The sequence below is a fragment of the Hypomesus transpacificus genome, chromosome 13 (assembly GCF_021917145.1).
Source record: "Hypomesus transpacificus isolate Combined female chromosome 13, fHypTra1, whole genome shotgun sequence".
Taxonomy (NCBI): Eukaryota; Metazoa; Chordata; class Actinopteri; order Osmeriformes; family Osmeridae; genus Hypomesus; species Hypomesus transpacificus.
This window is the reverse complement of record NC_061072.1, coordinates 11,976,141-11,991,044: the sequence shown is the minus strand read 5'-3', so window position 1 is coordinate 11,991,044 and position 14,904 is coordinate 11,976,141. Positions and strand designations below refer to the sequence as shown.

The window sequence follows — 14,904 nt, the reverse complement described above, 5'->3', positions numbered from 1 at the left end:
CATATTTAAAGGGGAGTAAGAGACCAATCAACGTTATCCCAATACAGCACTTGTTACCAGACCTGAAACAACCATTGGAACATTGAGGCTTCTGTGGCCTGCTTCATGATACTACTTTACATTATAAAGAAACATTGATTTCTGTGTTCTACTTCAGAGAGTGTAGAAGCTTGATATAATCTGCTTTCAGTAGCACAGGGGTTCCCTAAGGATCCGCTAAGGTTTTTCCTAAATTCTTTAAGGATTCCCCGGGGGTTCATAGAGGTTCTCCCAGGGTTCTCCAAGGAACCTCTAAAGGTTGACTCAATGATTTTGAAAGACTACACACAATATTCCTTGACAAAACTACAGAGGGGAGGAAGGGAGTTAGTCATTAAGTGAGTGCAGTTTTAGATGAGTGCTCTACTTGTGATTTAATGAGATGTTGACGTGTCTCTCAAACACTACCTAGTCTATGATCTTCTCCAAATCGACATTCCTCTGAGCAGAGGCAACCTCTTCTCTCGTTCACATCTCTCCTCTCCAGACCCTCCCCAGTGTCCCTGTTTTGTTTGCCTGTGTTGCCTCATCCCTCCCATGCAAAGCCCTTCAAATGAGACATAAATCACAGCCACCATCGTCCTCTCCTCCTGCATCCCCATGTTGGCCTCCAAAGCCTCTGCATAATTCTACTTGTGTGTGTGGCAGCTTTTTAATAGTCCCGTTGAGCCTGGGCTGGGCGCTGGACTTGATTGGTTGGTTCCTGCTGCTAGTTGGCTCCCAAAGGAGTCAGCTCATTGATTTAATAGGCTCCCACAATCATTAATGCCTCGCTTCTCAGGCCCTTCTCTCTGCGTAATGGAGCCGGCGCTAAAAGGTAAATAACAAGAGCTCTTTCTGAGCAGAGGCCAGACGTGCTACAATAGATAAAAGGTACAGTCTGACTGACCTTTACACTGGGACTACGGAGTGCCAATTATACACTGTGGGAATGCACAGGAAAGTCATACTGGAAAAATTTTGTTTCCTGTCCAAGGTCTTTTTGGCTTCACCATGCTTTCATTGGCTGTCATACCTCAAGCACACTCGCATGCACACAAACACAAACAGGTGCACACAGTGCTGGCACACATACACAAACAAATACATGTTCACGCACACACTCATTCCTGGGTGTATTCACATTGAGGCAGTTCCAGTACGGAGTATTCCAGAATGTTCCAGTGTGTCCAGAGACACGGAGACAACAGCCTGTTGTTTTCTTGCTTCTCTTCTTCCCTCCTGATCAGAAGGTGGAGGTCAGTGCCAGCCTTTTTGATGCTCCTGCTTTGAAATTCAAAGCTTTGGCCAGGCTGATGAGCTGTCCTGACTCCCTCAGGCTCCTGGCTCAAGACGTTTTGAAGATTTGCCTTTTCCTCTGAGCAGAATTTAAACATGTATTATGCTATGAGCCCTGCTTGTGCCGAGTGAGCTGGATGGTAATTGTGGTGCCATGGGGGGGGGTTTGGAGGTCAGGGGAACCTAGAGGCATTGACTCGACCGTGTTCCACAAAATAATTGACGTGGTTGAGCAGAGGCAAATAATTAGTCCGGCAAAGTGGACTCATTTAGACGTGTGCACACTTTCAATCTGTCTCTAATCACATGTTTAAAGGACCCTGGAGCATTTGAGTTTACTTCCCTGCCTGCTGCCCCTTAAAAGCTCAAGCCAGAGCCCAAGGTCATCAGAAGCTTCTACTTCTCAGGACGAGGTCATCAGAACTTAGTTTTTTCTTCCAAAAAGGTCATCAGAACCATCTTGATACTACTGAGAAAATTGTGTTGTTTTGGATATTTGCTGTTGTTGGAAATTTGTGCCCCAGGCAGGTGACAGACGGACACTTAGGAAAGATCACATCCTCTCAACCTGCCATAATTGAATGTGTGATGCCTACTAAGCACCTTGTTTTTCTCCAGTCATGATGCAAAGCTTTGCATCACACTCACACGGACGCACACACTACTCTCTCTCTCGCTCTCTCCCACACACACACACACACACATTGATTGGTGTGCCTGCCAGACTCCTGCCATCAGGGTTTTGATGAGGCGCCTGGTTGAGCAGCACTGCATGTGTGTGTGTGTGGAAGCAGCCGTCTACCATCAATCCCGGTGAGGTGCGTTCAGTTGTCAGACTGTTGACTGAGAGCAGCCTTTAATTGGAAACATCAATCCACAGCCTTTTACACACAGCAAGCAGCAAGAGGTCCACACCCCCGTCAACCCCCCCCCCCCACACACACAAACACACACACACACACACATCTACATAGCCTTGACTGACAGTATGTCAGTTTCAAAGCAAAAGTTAGATCACTAGACTATCAGAGGAAATCTGCATGACACTGGTCACTAGGGGAGTGTCTCTCTTTTGGATCTCTGATGTCTTGGACACACTGAGTGGAATGCATATGTTGGTTCCTCTCCTGGTCCACACTGCTTTGTTGCAGGGGCCTGCTCTGGACATCTCCCAGCCCTGTTTTGATCCTGTTTGAATAATCTCCAGAGAGGACAGATGAATACTTAATATTCTGTGTGAAGAGGAGCAGCAGAATACCAACGGAATAGGTTATCAAACAGGTCGGAGAGAGTTTAAGTACAGTGTGTGACCCACTAACAGTGTTACAGATGCTGTACTTGCTACATAAACAAATGTGCTTTTGTGTGATTCTGTTGTATAACTTTATCAGTTTGGAATAAATAAAGTTTAGACTGCCATTTCTCCTCCCTGAAGGATAATTTAACGTCCTTTCAGCTGCTTATGTAACTGTTCTGATTGGATGTTGGGTGAGAGACATAATTAAACTATTAATCTGACACCAATAACAATTGTCTTGAATAAAAAAACCTTCTCAAGGTAATTACTGGTTGTTCACATGTGTTTATTCTAATGTGTTGTGTATTGCATGCCACTGTGTGTGTTTTTGTTGGGAGAATGTGAGTGTCTTTCCAGTGACTGGACTGTGTTGCGTTCTTTCTGAGAACAGAGGACAGCGTATCACAATGATCTGAAAGCATATTCCTGACTAAACACTGCCCTCTGCTGTCTAAAATCAGGACTATTCAACCACAGTCTTTACAGTAATGATACTAAACTGTTACTTTTGGGGATGTTAGGATGAGTTTAGTTTGTGTAGTGGACTGAAATGATCAAATATATTAAAGATTTTTCAATGATAACATAAGAAAAACCCACAGCTTTGTCATTGGGAATAGTTTTATTAGTAATAATAATCTGCCAAATATACAGCCATTATTGGGTCCGTCTACATATTATACATTTACATATAGGTCATTTACAAAATAGTAGTAATTAGTCCATTTCAATCTGATTCCGATATGAGAGAGACACAGTAGATCAAATCACTTCCTCTTCTGCCTCTCCTGTTCCTGTCGAGGTCAGCACTGGGAGGGGAAGATGACAGTGGAGAAACCATGGACACCACTCAGAAAAAAACAAAACTATTTCAGACATGGGTTCAAACAGGTTTTGAAATCCTCCTTTCAAATAACACAATGGGCATGTGCTAGATGGACATGCTTTATACCGTCATCATGCACAACATTCCATTGATTCCATCAGTCAAGCCCAGAACTCAAAAGGGCTTCAAAAACCATGTGACCCACACCTGTGTTCTGCAAGGCATATTCCAGTCCATCTGGAGAAAGGCACGACGGGAACTCTCTCCAGAGGTTTGCTGGTAACCCATGAACGACAAGAACAAACTGGGAGAACACACTGACAAACAATTCCATCAATCAAACCGTCTGATAAACTTTTACAGTTTGTTGCTAAATAAAAAATAAAGTGATTTGTTGCAGAATTTAGTATATCAATTAAGTATTTTCTATATACAATAAGGAAAACTCTTCTGCTTGGCTCAATTTATCAGATACAAATCCAGTCTAACCTAATATGAATAATACACCCTTTCGGCCATCCATATTTTAGCGAGGTGTTCTCTAAGAATGACGCTGGGCCCCTCACACTGTAAGTCATTGGTTAGTTCACAGCAAAGGGTTCAAAATATATGTTCTACATTTATTATTCATTTGTTTTCAGTGCATCATTGATACAAAAATGTAAGAATAGAAGACTCCAGCAAACAAAACAAACATGGTTAGGTTCCTGGCCTTCACATGGGCCGTGTGTTCATTACTTGGCCATAATGCATCGTCATGACACGACAACTACAAAGACACATTTTACCCCGATGAATCAAATAGAATCAATAGAATGTAAACAAGAGATTTCAATTCTTTGTAGACCAGCTTGAAAATCAATCTTCAACAAGACACGGTTGACCGTTCTCAAGCCCACACTCCTGTTCCAACCATAGTGGTTCTTATGCGTTCACGCCGGCCCACCCGGCTCCTGCCTTAGAATGTGGTCTGGACGGTTCACACATTCCACGTCCACATTCAACAAGCCCCATCAGAATGTGGAACAGGACACAGAGGCAAGGTGGGAATGTTACCATGTCGTTGAGGGCTGCATAATAATCAACAATGCCCTTTTCTCTTCCTAATCAATAACTGAGAGATTTGTTCTTACTAATCAAACAAACAAACAAACAAACAAACAATGCCCTGTGGAGAAACACCGAAGCTGCTGGGTGATGTTGTGAGTGTGATACAACAACACAACGACAACACGTTGAGTTGGCGTGTTGAGAGTATCCTCACAAAGCTGCCTGTGTGATACACTGTTTTCAGAGGGGGCTAATGGAGTGACAGTAAATAAGGCAGTGACGACAGAGAAACACAAATGCTCATCTTTCAACTGTAAACATCTCTCTAACTGCCAAGGTCCTCGAGATTGCTTCTGATGTGCCACAAATCAACCAATTCATAGATTAGACCGGCAGACTCTATAGGGTGCAACATACCTTTAAAATCATACAGAAATATCAAGGTAATTTTACATCGCAACAAATTAAGATTTCATCAGATACAACTGCAATAAATCATACTTTCAAGCAACATAAAAAGTAGGGTCAATATATGCATATGTTTGATTAAAATGAAAATAAACAACACGTGTATAGCGATCAATGAGATTTAGGGAGAGTCAGAGAGGACAGCAGCTCTGTGCAACTAAATACAGTCAATGTTGGAAGGAGATGAAACTTTGGAAGCATGTTCTGGGTTAAGACAACAGCAACACGTGGACCAGTATTCACCAGTATTCACCAGTATTCCCTCTAGGCCTCATGGTGGAAGGCTTGGTGCTCTCGTAGGTTAAGCCGACCTCTGGGCACTCGTCTCAGGCCAGCTGTATGCTTTCCCCTCTCATAGTTAAGAGTTGTGCTGGATAAAGGACAGCTGATCACAGACCAGTGCTTAAGAAAGGCAAATCACCCTGGAAACCACAAAGCCTTCTATCTTTCGCTCTGATAAAAGAAATTAAATACAAAAAAAACGCGACTTTGGCATTCTATTCTTCTGACCAACAGACACTCCAACAATCTCATCAACTCTCTCTCCATTTCTGCCTGGTCAGCTTGATTAATTCATTGTCATCACAACAACCTATTGCATTTTCCTATGACCCTCTGGATCCTTACACAGACACGTCACATGACAGAGGGGGCGACATTCTAGAAACTGATCTTCGGTGAACCGCACACAAATGTCACTGTAAGAACACAGATTCTCAAAGAGCAGGTGATTTGGCAGCAAAATATAGAACTACATGATAATAACAGCGTCATTAAAAAGTACTTCACCTATAATTATAGCTAATGTTAAGAGATCAATAAAAAAAAAGACTCCATCAGAAACCTTAAGGAACCACAAGGAATGAAAAGGTTTTAAAACAAAGACTGATTCAATCCTATAAAACATAGCAGATAGTATTTGTGGGCTGGTTGACAGTTTACGTTAGAGGGTTCTGTCTCTGAGTGTTGAATACAGTTGTTTACCTGAGTTAGATACCTGTCAACAGTGGTTAAAAACAAACTAATACACACACACACATCGAAGAGCTATAGACAAACAACGTGCCATTATGCCATGATAGCGCCGCCTAAAGATGGCTCAACAGATGATTGACTATCAATTTAAGCTTTAACTCTTACCTTAATCTCGCCATCCTTTTAACCATAATCCAAAACTTAAAAGTTGTTATTTTACGAATCTTAGCATCTGCATATCCAGAGCTGCTGTAGAAAATAGATATCTCAAGACCATCTCTACTGCATACTGAATTAGGAATGGCTGAGACCATCTAGAGACGGTCTCTAGGGAGAGAGCAGGACTGTAATGCCTTCATGGATAGTGCATATAGTGCAGAACATTAGGTTTAGGGAGGTGGCCTGGAAGTCATCCGCACACTCACAGACTACAGTACAACACACACACACACACTCAAGGACACACACGCACCATTAAAGACCATCAGGGATGAGAGGGTCTAGGGCTGGTCCAGGATCTGCTGGAGGACCATCAGTAAGTGTCTGAGGCCATAGACGTATCCATGGTCCTGGCTGTCGGAAGGGAACACGTGGGCAAAGTCGATCATCCTCACCTCCACCTCCCCACTAACACTGCTGCTGAGGCTGTCCTTCTCCTTCTCCTCCAATGCTGACCCCTCGTCCCCCTCCCCCTGTTCCACCCCCTCCTCCCCCTCTCCTTCCAGTTGCCCCTGACAACCGTTGCCGTTTGGCTGCTCCGTGGCGTCCGGTCGTTTCCAGGCGGTGTTGTCCTCCATGGTGTTGGGCGCTGTGATGTCCTCGTCGCCGACGGCGGCAGAGGCGTTGACGGTGGGCCCTTTGCCGTGGTGATGGCCCTTGGGACACCCTTTCTTGTGCATGGCGTATGTGGTGGACTGGCTGTAGTCCAGCGGCACGCCGACCTGGACGTTGTTGTTGTACTCCACCACTTCCTCTTCCTGGTCGGCGTCACCATCAGCATCCAATAAGGAGGTGGCGTTGTTCTCCAGGGGGGATCTGGGGTGGTGGAGGAGCCCCCCAGGGCTGGGATTGGGGGTGGGCAGGCCCTCGTAGACAAAGAGCAGCGAACTGGCATAGAAGGTGAGCTGACTCTGCTCCTCGAACCACTGGAGGATCTTCTGAACCTTCAGGATACTGGCCGACACAGCGTCTCTCCTCAGACCCAGCCCGTTGTGGAAGAACTTAGATAGACCTGGTAGCACAGCAGGTGAGAACATGACGAGTGCTTGCATGAAAAAGTTGTTGTCGATTGAACACCGACATGAAGATGAAGAAGATATGGGGCCTGCCCTGTTCTATAATACCCACAGGGCCTGGACCTCGCACCAACAGAACTGGTTCAAGTTCAACTCACCGTCTCTGATGGTGTCCTTCACCAGGCCGCGTCCGTAGTGCTGGTCATATGAGTCATAACTGTCAGAGCCCAGCTTGTACACCTGCAGGTGAGGGAAGGGGAGGGAGGAATAGAGAGAATGCATCACTGTAACATTCCACTAATCATCCCACAACTTCAAAAGGAGGTGACAGATCTCTCTGGCACTGAACTGTGCAGACTGCAAGGATAGAAGCATCGACACACTACCTCCCTCTAGTGGAAACACTAGAATACTACACTAATATAGTATTATAGTAATAAGACAGCCAGGACTATTCTGGTGTGTGTGTGATTGAGTACATGAGTGTTGAGCATCTGTGGTTTTGTAGCACCAGTCCTATCTCCATTTAGAGCGACTGATCGGGCGTGTTTACCAGAGTAAATGCACATGTCCCTCCGCATATCTAACCATCAGTAACATCCTCATTACCACTAATGATATATATCCCTTCACACACACAAACATGCAGTAGATAAGAATGATTTTCCATGCCGCGAGCCAAACAGATATAATTAAATGTTCTTTCTGCTTCTGCCCTCACAAAAACAACTCTTCCCTTTAGTAGTCCAAACCAGGCCTGTTTATTTCCCTACCGTCCTCTGCCCTTTAGCAAGGCGAGGAGAGAATGCCACTTGACATTGTTGAGATGCAGCCCAGGGTGTGGAGGAAGGCTGGGAGGAGGGCTGAGAGCATGAAGGGCAAGGAGTGGAGTGTGACTTACATGTCCACATACCCATAGTGCGTGTACACACAGTAGGGACAAGGTCATGAAGCTGTCACTTGAGACAGAAAAAGCACAAAAAATAGAATCTAAGATTGTGTGGGCTGTGTTCTTGACCTATCCCTGAGCTTTCTCTGTCCTCTGTCCTGGATGTTAAGGGGAGTGGTTTATGACCAACACAAGGTCTACTGGCATACAGCACTGTATACACAAGGTAGGAGCAGACACTGATAAAGCTGTCATTTACACAAAGAGTGTAACACACACACACACACACACATAATGACGCTGGGTCGGGTCGGCAAGCCCGTCACTGAAAGCATCTCTATGCTGTACTCAATCACCTTATCTTCTCACCGGATTTTACTATGTGTGCTCAAGGTGGGTTCGCAGCTCAAGCACCTGACGGTTAAACAGTGTGTGTAGGGAGTGTGTGTAGGGAGAATGTTTACCGTGCGTGTGGGTAGCCCTCAATCTGCTCGTCTGTTATCGTGGGACTGAGGATTAGGGAGGGAGACTAGTGAAGAAGATACACACTCTACCCTGCCCCTGAGAGACAGGGGAGGAAACCCCAGAGCAGTTGAGATTGTAGAATGGGGTAATGCCGGTGGGAGAGCAGATTAGTCAGCCTGGGGCAGTGAGACTAGGCCGAGCCCTTCTTCCTGTCTCTGTGATAGGCTAACTACTAACTTCCTGTTGGTTACCGCGATACCCTGGAGAGCTTGGGGTCCAGAGGCCCAGATGGCTGAGCTTGGATCTTTCACACTCAGGTTGTCAGTTTGAATCCCATTCGGAATAAATAGGCTACAATATACAAACACAGAATGCCTTTCTATGTAGGCCACATAGCACACTTAAAAAATAAGTATCTCTATAGTACTGTACAACACACATTAGATCCTACTGGAGCTAAATAGACAGCCTCAATGTAAAGGCCTTGACAAAGGAGGAGACTTCATATTTCACTGGAGACCTGCTTGCATACATGCAAATAATGTGTTGGTATGTCAATGCTTTCAGGTTTGAAAGATAAACATCACCTAAAGCCTTCTTATAGACCTGCTGGTGTACTTCGCCTGTTTAACTGCTAAACAAGGCTAGTGAGAGGGACTAGGCTTCACAGTCCCAGAACCTGCTGCATCACTATAGACACTGCTCATTTAAAACTCATTGAACAACAACATAGAGGCATCCAGTGGATTGGCCAGCCGACCGCCCCCAAGCAGATCATGACAGTGTAACCAGGGCTGGCTCCCTGACTCAAGCCTGCATTCCAGAGTTTCTGGCTTATCTGGTTCAAGAATCCAAACTGGTCCATCTGGTCCCAGATGTCCCTTGTTCTCCTGGTCCCAGGACCATGCTAAACCCCACCTGTGAGACCACTGTACAACCAGTTTTTCTACTCTTTGCAAAAACTGCCAAAACATGGGGATATTTGATATTTATTATTCAATATCCTGATTGAATCAAAATGAAGTCCAACCTCCAAATGATTTCTGCTGTCTTCATAGCACAAACTAATTAATTCCTGTTCTAAAGTGATTGAGCGTTGTGAACAGTGATCTGGGAGACTGATGAGAGCCAGCGAGGCAGCAGGGGAACTTCTTTTAGCCCAGCAGGAGGCGGGAAACACATGAATACCAAGCTGCCTTTTAAAGGGACATTTCACTTAAAACAACCAGACAATCAAATGGATTTCCTCTAGTTATATACCATCGAGTTCTTGACCATGACTTATGGGACCTCTAGTATTCTAAGGGAGAGGAGTCTAAGGAACGTGTTTTTGCCGTGCTTGGGAGTAGGCCTCACCCTCATGCCCAGGACCAGGAAGCCGATCTCCTCCATGAGAGGGTACTTCCTGACCTGCTGCTCGCGCTTCTCCTGCGAGGCGAACGGGTCGTAGCTGCGCTGGCCGATCTTCACGTCCATGATGCAGGGCTTGTGGAAGCGCCTGGTCACGTCCTCCAGCTTCAGGTATAGGTCTGAGCAGGTTTGCCAGGAGGAGGGGAAGAGACAGACCTACTGTTACCATCCATCACTGCTGCTCAGAATGTCAATGGGACGTCTAAAAACGATCTGCATATCTCTGCCAGATGATAGAAGTCTTTGTTTTTATTAGGATAGTTTCAGTAGTGTGAACAATGGCCTGATTGTTTGAACACAAACAGACAGCTGTATTGACAATGTGTCATGCATCGAGTTGTGGTGCTGTGATACTACTATACAGTGTATACAGGGAGTGTGCTTACATATTCATGGAAAGTGAAAGGGTTCAACCAACAACAAACAACCTCACATGTTAAAAGAATACTGGGAAGGTGTTTACCGTTGGGTGTGTCAGGATATGACCAGGTTCCAAAGTACTTGGGTAGGTGTTTCTGAAGTTCCAGAAGACACGGGTCACGACAATCTGCATCACAAACCTGGGGCACGATGAGACCAGGAAGGATACACGCTGTTAGAACACACGCACTGCGCTACATCTATAGAGCACGTCTAGACAGAACAGATCCAGAGAGCCCATCTACACAGCGTGCCTAGAGAGCACATCTAAAGGCGGCACATCTAGAGAGCACGACTATAGACAGCACATCTGGCCCTGCCACTCATCTCGCTGGTACAGGACAAAGGATGGCCGTGAACTAGCTATACAGTGGGGCTGGAAATCTCTGGTAATGTTCTGACTTCATGTTGTTCCAGCAGACCTGCTGAGGCCCACACCTTGCTAAGCCTTTCACCAAACACATTTAACCCCACGGGCTTTGGCCGCGTGTAGGACTTTTGTAGCCCGCTGGCTAGCCAGCCTGAACTACGCATTCTGGCACTGACAACTAACAGGCTTCAGCCTGCCACACCCTACCCTACTCAACCAGTTACTTGTGGTATGCGATACCTTTACCCACCTCCTGGCCTTTATATCATCCCCTTCTGGCTTCAACCCTGCCTCGCCGATTCTTCCATACCCCTCCTAGTCTCCTAGCCTGTTGAGTGCTACAGTACCACTTATGGCTTGTAATACTACAGGACCCACTTGAGACAGACAGATACACAGACACACTGCTGACTTCCTGGGGCTCCTCAGTCTTTGGGGCCGTTTTCATGCGAGTACAGTTTAGGAATAATCACTCACTTTTTATTAGCTTAGTGTAAATGATCTACAGTTTCAACTTGAACTCTCTCGAACAGGCTGCCTTCTTGTATCAGCACTACAGTCACTGTTGACTGCAGGGTTGTTGTGTCAGTTTATCACAAGTGTGGGCTGACATATGTTTGAAAACTATTGTATTCCTATATTATTTTCCTAAATATGATATACAACGCTAGAGACTAAAGACTAAAGGCTCAAGACACACTTGTTCCGGGAATACAACGGTACCTAGGAATGATTTGCTGGACCTGATGTTAGTTTCCTCCAGGATCACAATAACTCTTACTTAGAGACTTGTTGCTCTTGTTGGTTAGCTGTAACTGATTTTAAATGAATTTATTCGCTGTGAAATATTTTTACTGTTGCTTGCTTTTCTACGGTGCACTCTTGCACTTTTTGAGGTTCATGTTGTTTAATTTTAACTCGTTTAACTACATGCTCTTATGGTTCTTCCCTTTGGCACTTATATTGGGTTTTCACAATGTATGCTTCATGTTTGGCTACCCGCAATGTTTGGGGCTACCTCGGCGTTATGATCAGTGACCTATCCACTTTTGTAAAGCTCTCTCTTGGAAGTCGCTTTGGATAAACGTGTCTGCTAAACGAATACATGTAACACATAAAAGTATGCAAGAAAGATTACAGATCATAGACCACCTCAAGCTACTCTACTTGTCTACATTGTATTCATTAAGATCCAACACGGTGAACAGAACTTGGTACCACATTGTAGGCCTAGATCAGTTTGACAGCCCCCATAAACTAAATTGTGCACGGGATCATAAGTAGGGTGATTAGAGAAGAGTGACATTGCGTGTTTACCATGCAGTAGAACTGCATCTCCCGAGGGCCTCGAGGAGGGGGCTGCAGCTGTTTCAGTACGGTACCATCCGGATGCTGTAATATACCTGTTGGAAATAACAAGCAGTGACACACCTATGATTCATACAACAGGAAGCTGTCATTCACCCATTACATACACAACAGGAAGCTGTCAGCCGCCGACTACACACTCAGAAGCTGTTACCCACGTATTGTCTGCTTGTCAATGCTAATCCAGTAGTGGCCAGTCAGTATTTGTCGGTGGTAACCTCCAAAAGTAGAACGGTTTCACAAGAATGGGGACAGCAATGTGGCAGGGTCTTCACTCTCATTGCTTTAATTGTGTTAGCAAGTAGAGAAGGAAGGAAGGACCATGAGATGTCCAAAGGTCTGAATATTTAACAAACAGTCATATATCAATGCTTACTCATTCATCGAAGACAACGGCGCATATAGCTGATGAATAATCTCTCCTGATAACTACAGAATAACACGCAGACTTTGACCCCACGCTAGATAGAGAATGTGTGGACTCACATTCTTCTCATCGCATACTATACTCACTTTATTCTTCGTTGTACACAATTTAAATTAGATAAAGATGATAGGGTTTAAAGGCATATTCCACCAGTGCAGTTTAACTGTATCAGTTTGACAATGAACTCAGTTTACATGGTTGAGATGCAGGAGATCTAAAAGCTTAAGTGAATCACAAAACAGAATTGGGAAGCTGGGGCATGTTTCTGTATGTTACATCACCATATACAGTATGCAAGCCCGTGCTGATTACATATAGGCTGGGCTGGGCTTGGGGATTGAGGATTAGCTAACCCTTAGCTATGTTTTCTCTTTCTATGCCTTGCTTTTGTCCGTTCTTTCTCTCTCCATCTCTCTGTCCCCTCTCTGTCTCTCTGTCTCTTTCTCTCCGTCTGTCTGTCTCCTGCACAGATGATTTGGTCTGGCATGTCCTTCCCAATGGCAGTAAAGGAATACTCTGTCAGTGCATCCATCCATCCCTCTCAGCCCTTTTCTATTCCTCTTTCTCTACCTCTCCACATCCATATTTTCATATTCTCCATCCAACAGTAATCAGCCAAGCAGTTTAGTGGGTGTCAGGACAGTAAGACAGGGACCTCAATAGGGCTGACCCCCTGAACCATCCAGGATAAACATGCTCTTAGGGAATAAGGAAAGCAGCAGGGATTTAAAGTTGTAACCTATGACAGACACTGAGAGGCCCAGCCATCAGACATCATACGACAACAGAAACATCCCAGGTACAGATCATTCGGCAGAAGAAAGTTATATCTAATTGGCCTCAACAATCTTCAACTGCAAGAAGCACCTTATTAGGCCTTGTCTACCCAACTGGAGTTCATTTGTTAATATAAATTGTAGGAACATTTTGATAGTGGGTTGACCAGTGCCCTGACCCCCATAGGTTGTAGCCTCCCACCCATTGGTGAACGAGGGGTGCGAGTTTAGAAGTGTGAGGTAGATGATTGTCTATTTTGAAAAAACGCTTACTAGCGAATTGTGACCCGCCAAAATAGTTATAAATTCAAATGTTTTCTATCATTTATGAGACTTGCTATACAGTACAAAACTACATGCTGTTTGCTACACTGTAGGGGTAGAAAGCAGGGGGGGGTCTATGATATATAACTCGCAGCCAAACAAAAACATTTTACTAGTTAAACATTGTGCAAAGCTATGGGAACAGCATCTGATCTGGCTGCTGTGTAAACTCTCAAGGCACTGCTATTTAGGAGAGCTGGATGTCAGCAGACATTGTGAATGAATGTGCTCTCTCTACTTGGTTGACTGAACCAGCCTATATGGTGCACTGCACACCTATCATAAGATGTTTGGAAAGTATATATCGTGGACTATACATTACAATCACTGTGTTCCATTGAAAAAGAACGGGGTCTTCCTTTCAGATCAGTCACTCACCAACTTTATCAACGCCATACTTATGACCCGCCACTTGATGAGAAAGCGGCACACATCCGTTCAGGTGAGCCTGCAAGCTCGGCTGGACGCTCTTCTCCTTCACCGGGCCGCCGGAGAGCCGAGTTCCGCGTTTGACCATGGGGCTGTTCAGTTCCAGTCTTCCCAGAGCTAAAGATGAGTCCATTATCTGATGTTGAGTTGACATTCGCGATCAATAAATGGTGTTCCAAAAAAATGTATAGGTAGCCTGTCAGATTCACATATTGATATTATGTAATCAGAGATACCCCCGAACAATTTCGAAGGATGTAGGAGTAGTCATCGAATTTATCAAAGGGGCTATCGTCCAGTGCCGAGTATCCCGTTTTATTTACTATGTAGCGAGGCTTCAAAACCACTGCTACAATGATTTTCATATCTTGAACGGCAGCATAAATACAGGCTGGCCACATCCCACTTCCTCGCGAGGGAGACGTAAACACTCCTCGATTCCCCCAAATTGCCTTTATAATGACACAAGACCGATATTGGCAAACGACCTCCGAATTGTTTTCGAAACTAATCCTCTTTGAACGAGACAGTTTAATTATCTATTTTGAAAATCTATGCATAAACTGGTTCTGGTACTGGTTCTTAGCTACCTCGCCACATTACACGTTCCACACCGCAGGCTGGCTTGCTCGGTTGATATTGCATGACATCACATATCTATGTCTGACGACGTAAAAGCTCGTTCAATCAGAAAAGAAGAGTAGAATGCGACGATGGAAAAACAGTTCGCATCGGAAATCTTTGACGAGTTCTGTATAATCCTATTTTGGAGATTATCATATCCAGTATGGGCGGCAATCAACATGACACCTTGCTTTCTAGCTAGCTAGGAATCTGCGCCTACCTACTCTTACGACA

The 14,904-nt window shown here is 44.8% G+C and overlaps 1 protein-coding gene across 1 annotated transcript; it reads right to left on the bottom strand.

Moving 5' to 3' along the window:
• Nucleotides 1-3,217: 3,217 nt before the first annotated feature.
• Nucleotides 3,218-14,888, bottom strand: ipmkb (inositol polyphosphate multikinase b). Its single transcript, XM_047032054.1, has 6 exons — nt 13,996-14,888; nt 12,040-12,125; nt 10,396-10,492; nt 9,879-10,051; nt 7,327-7,408; nt 3,218-7,164 (listed from the first exon to the last, which is right to left on the bottom strand). The coding sequence occupies exons 1-6, from the start codon at nt 14,198-14,200 to the stop codon at nt 6,434-6,436; spliced, it is 1,374 nt and encodes a 457-aa protein (XP_046888010.1). The 5' UTR covers nt 14,201-14,888; the 3' UTR covers nt 3,218-6,433.
• Nucleotides 14,889-14,904: the final 16 nt, after the last annotated feature.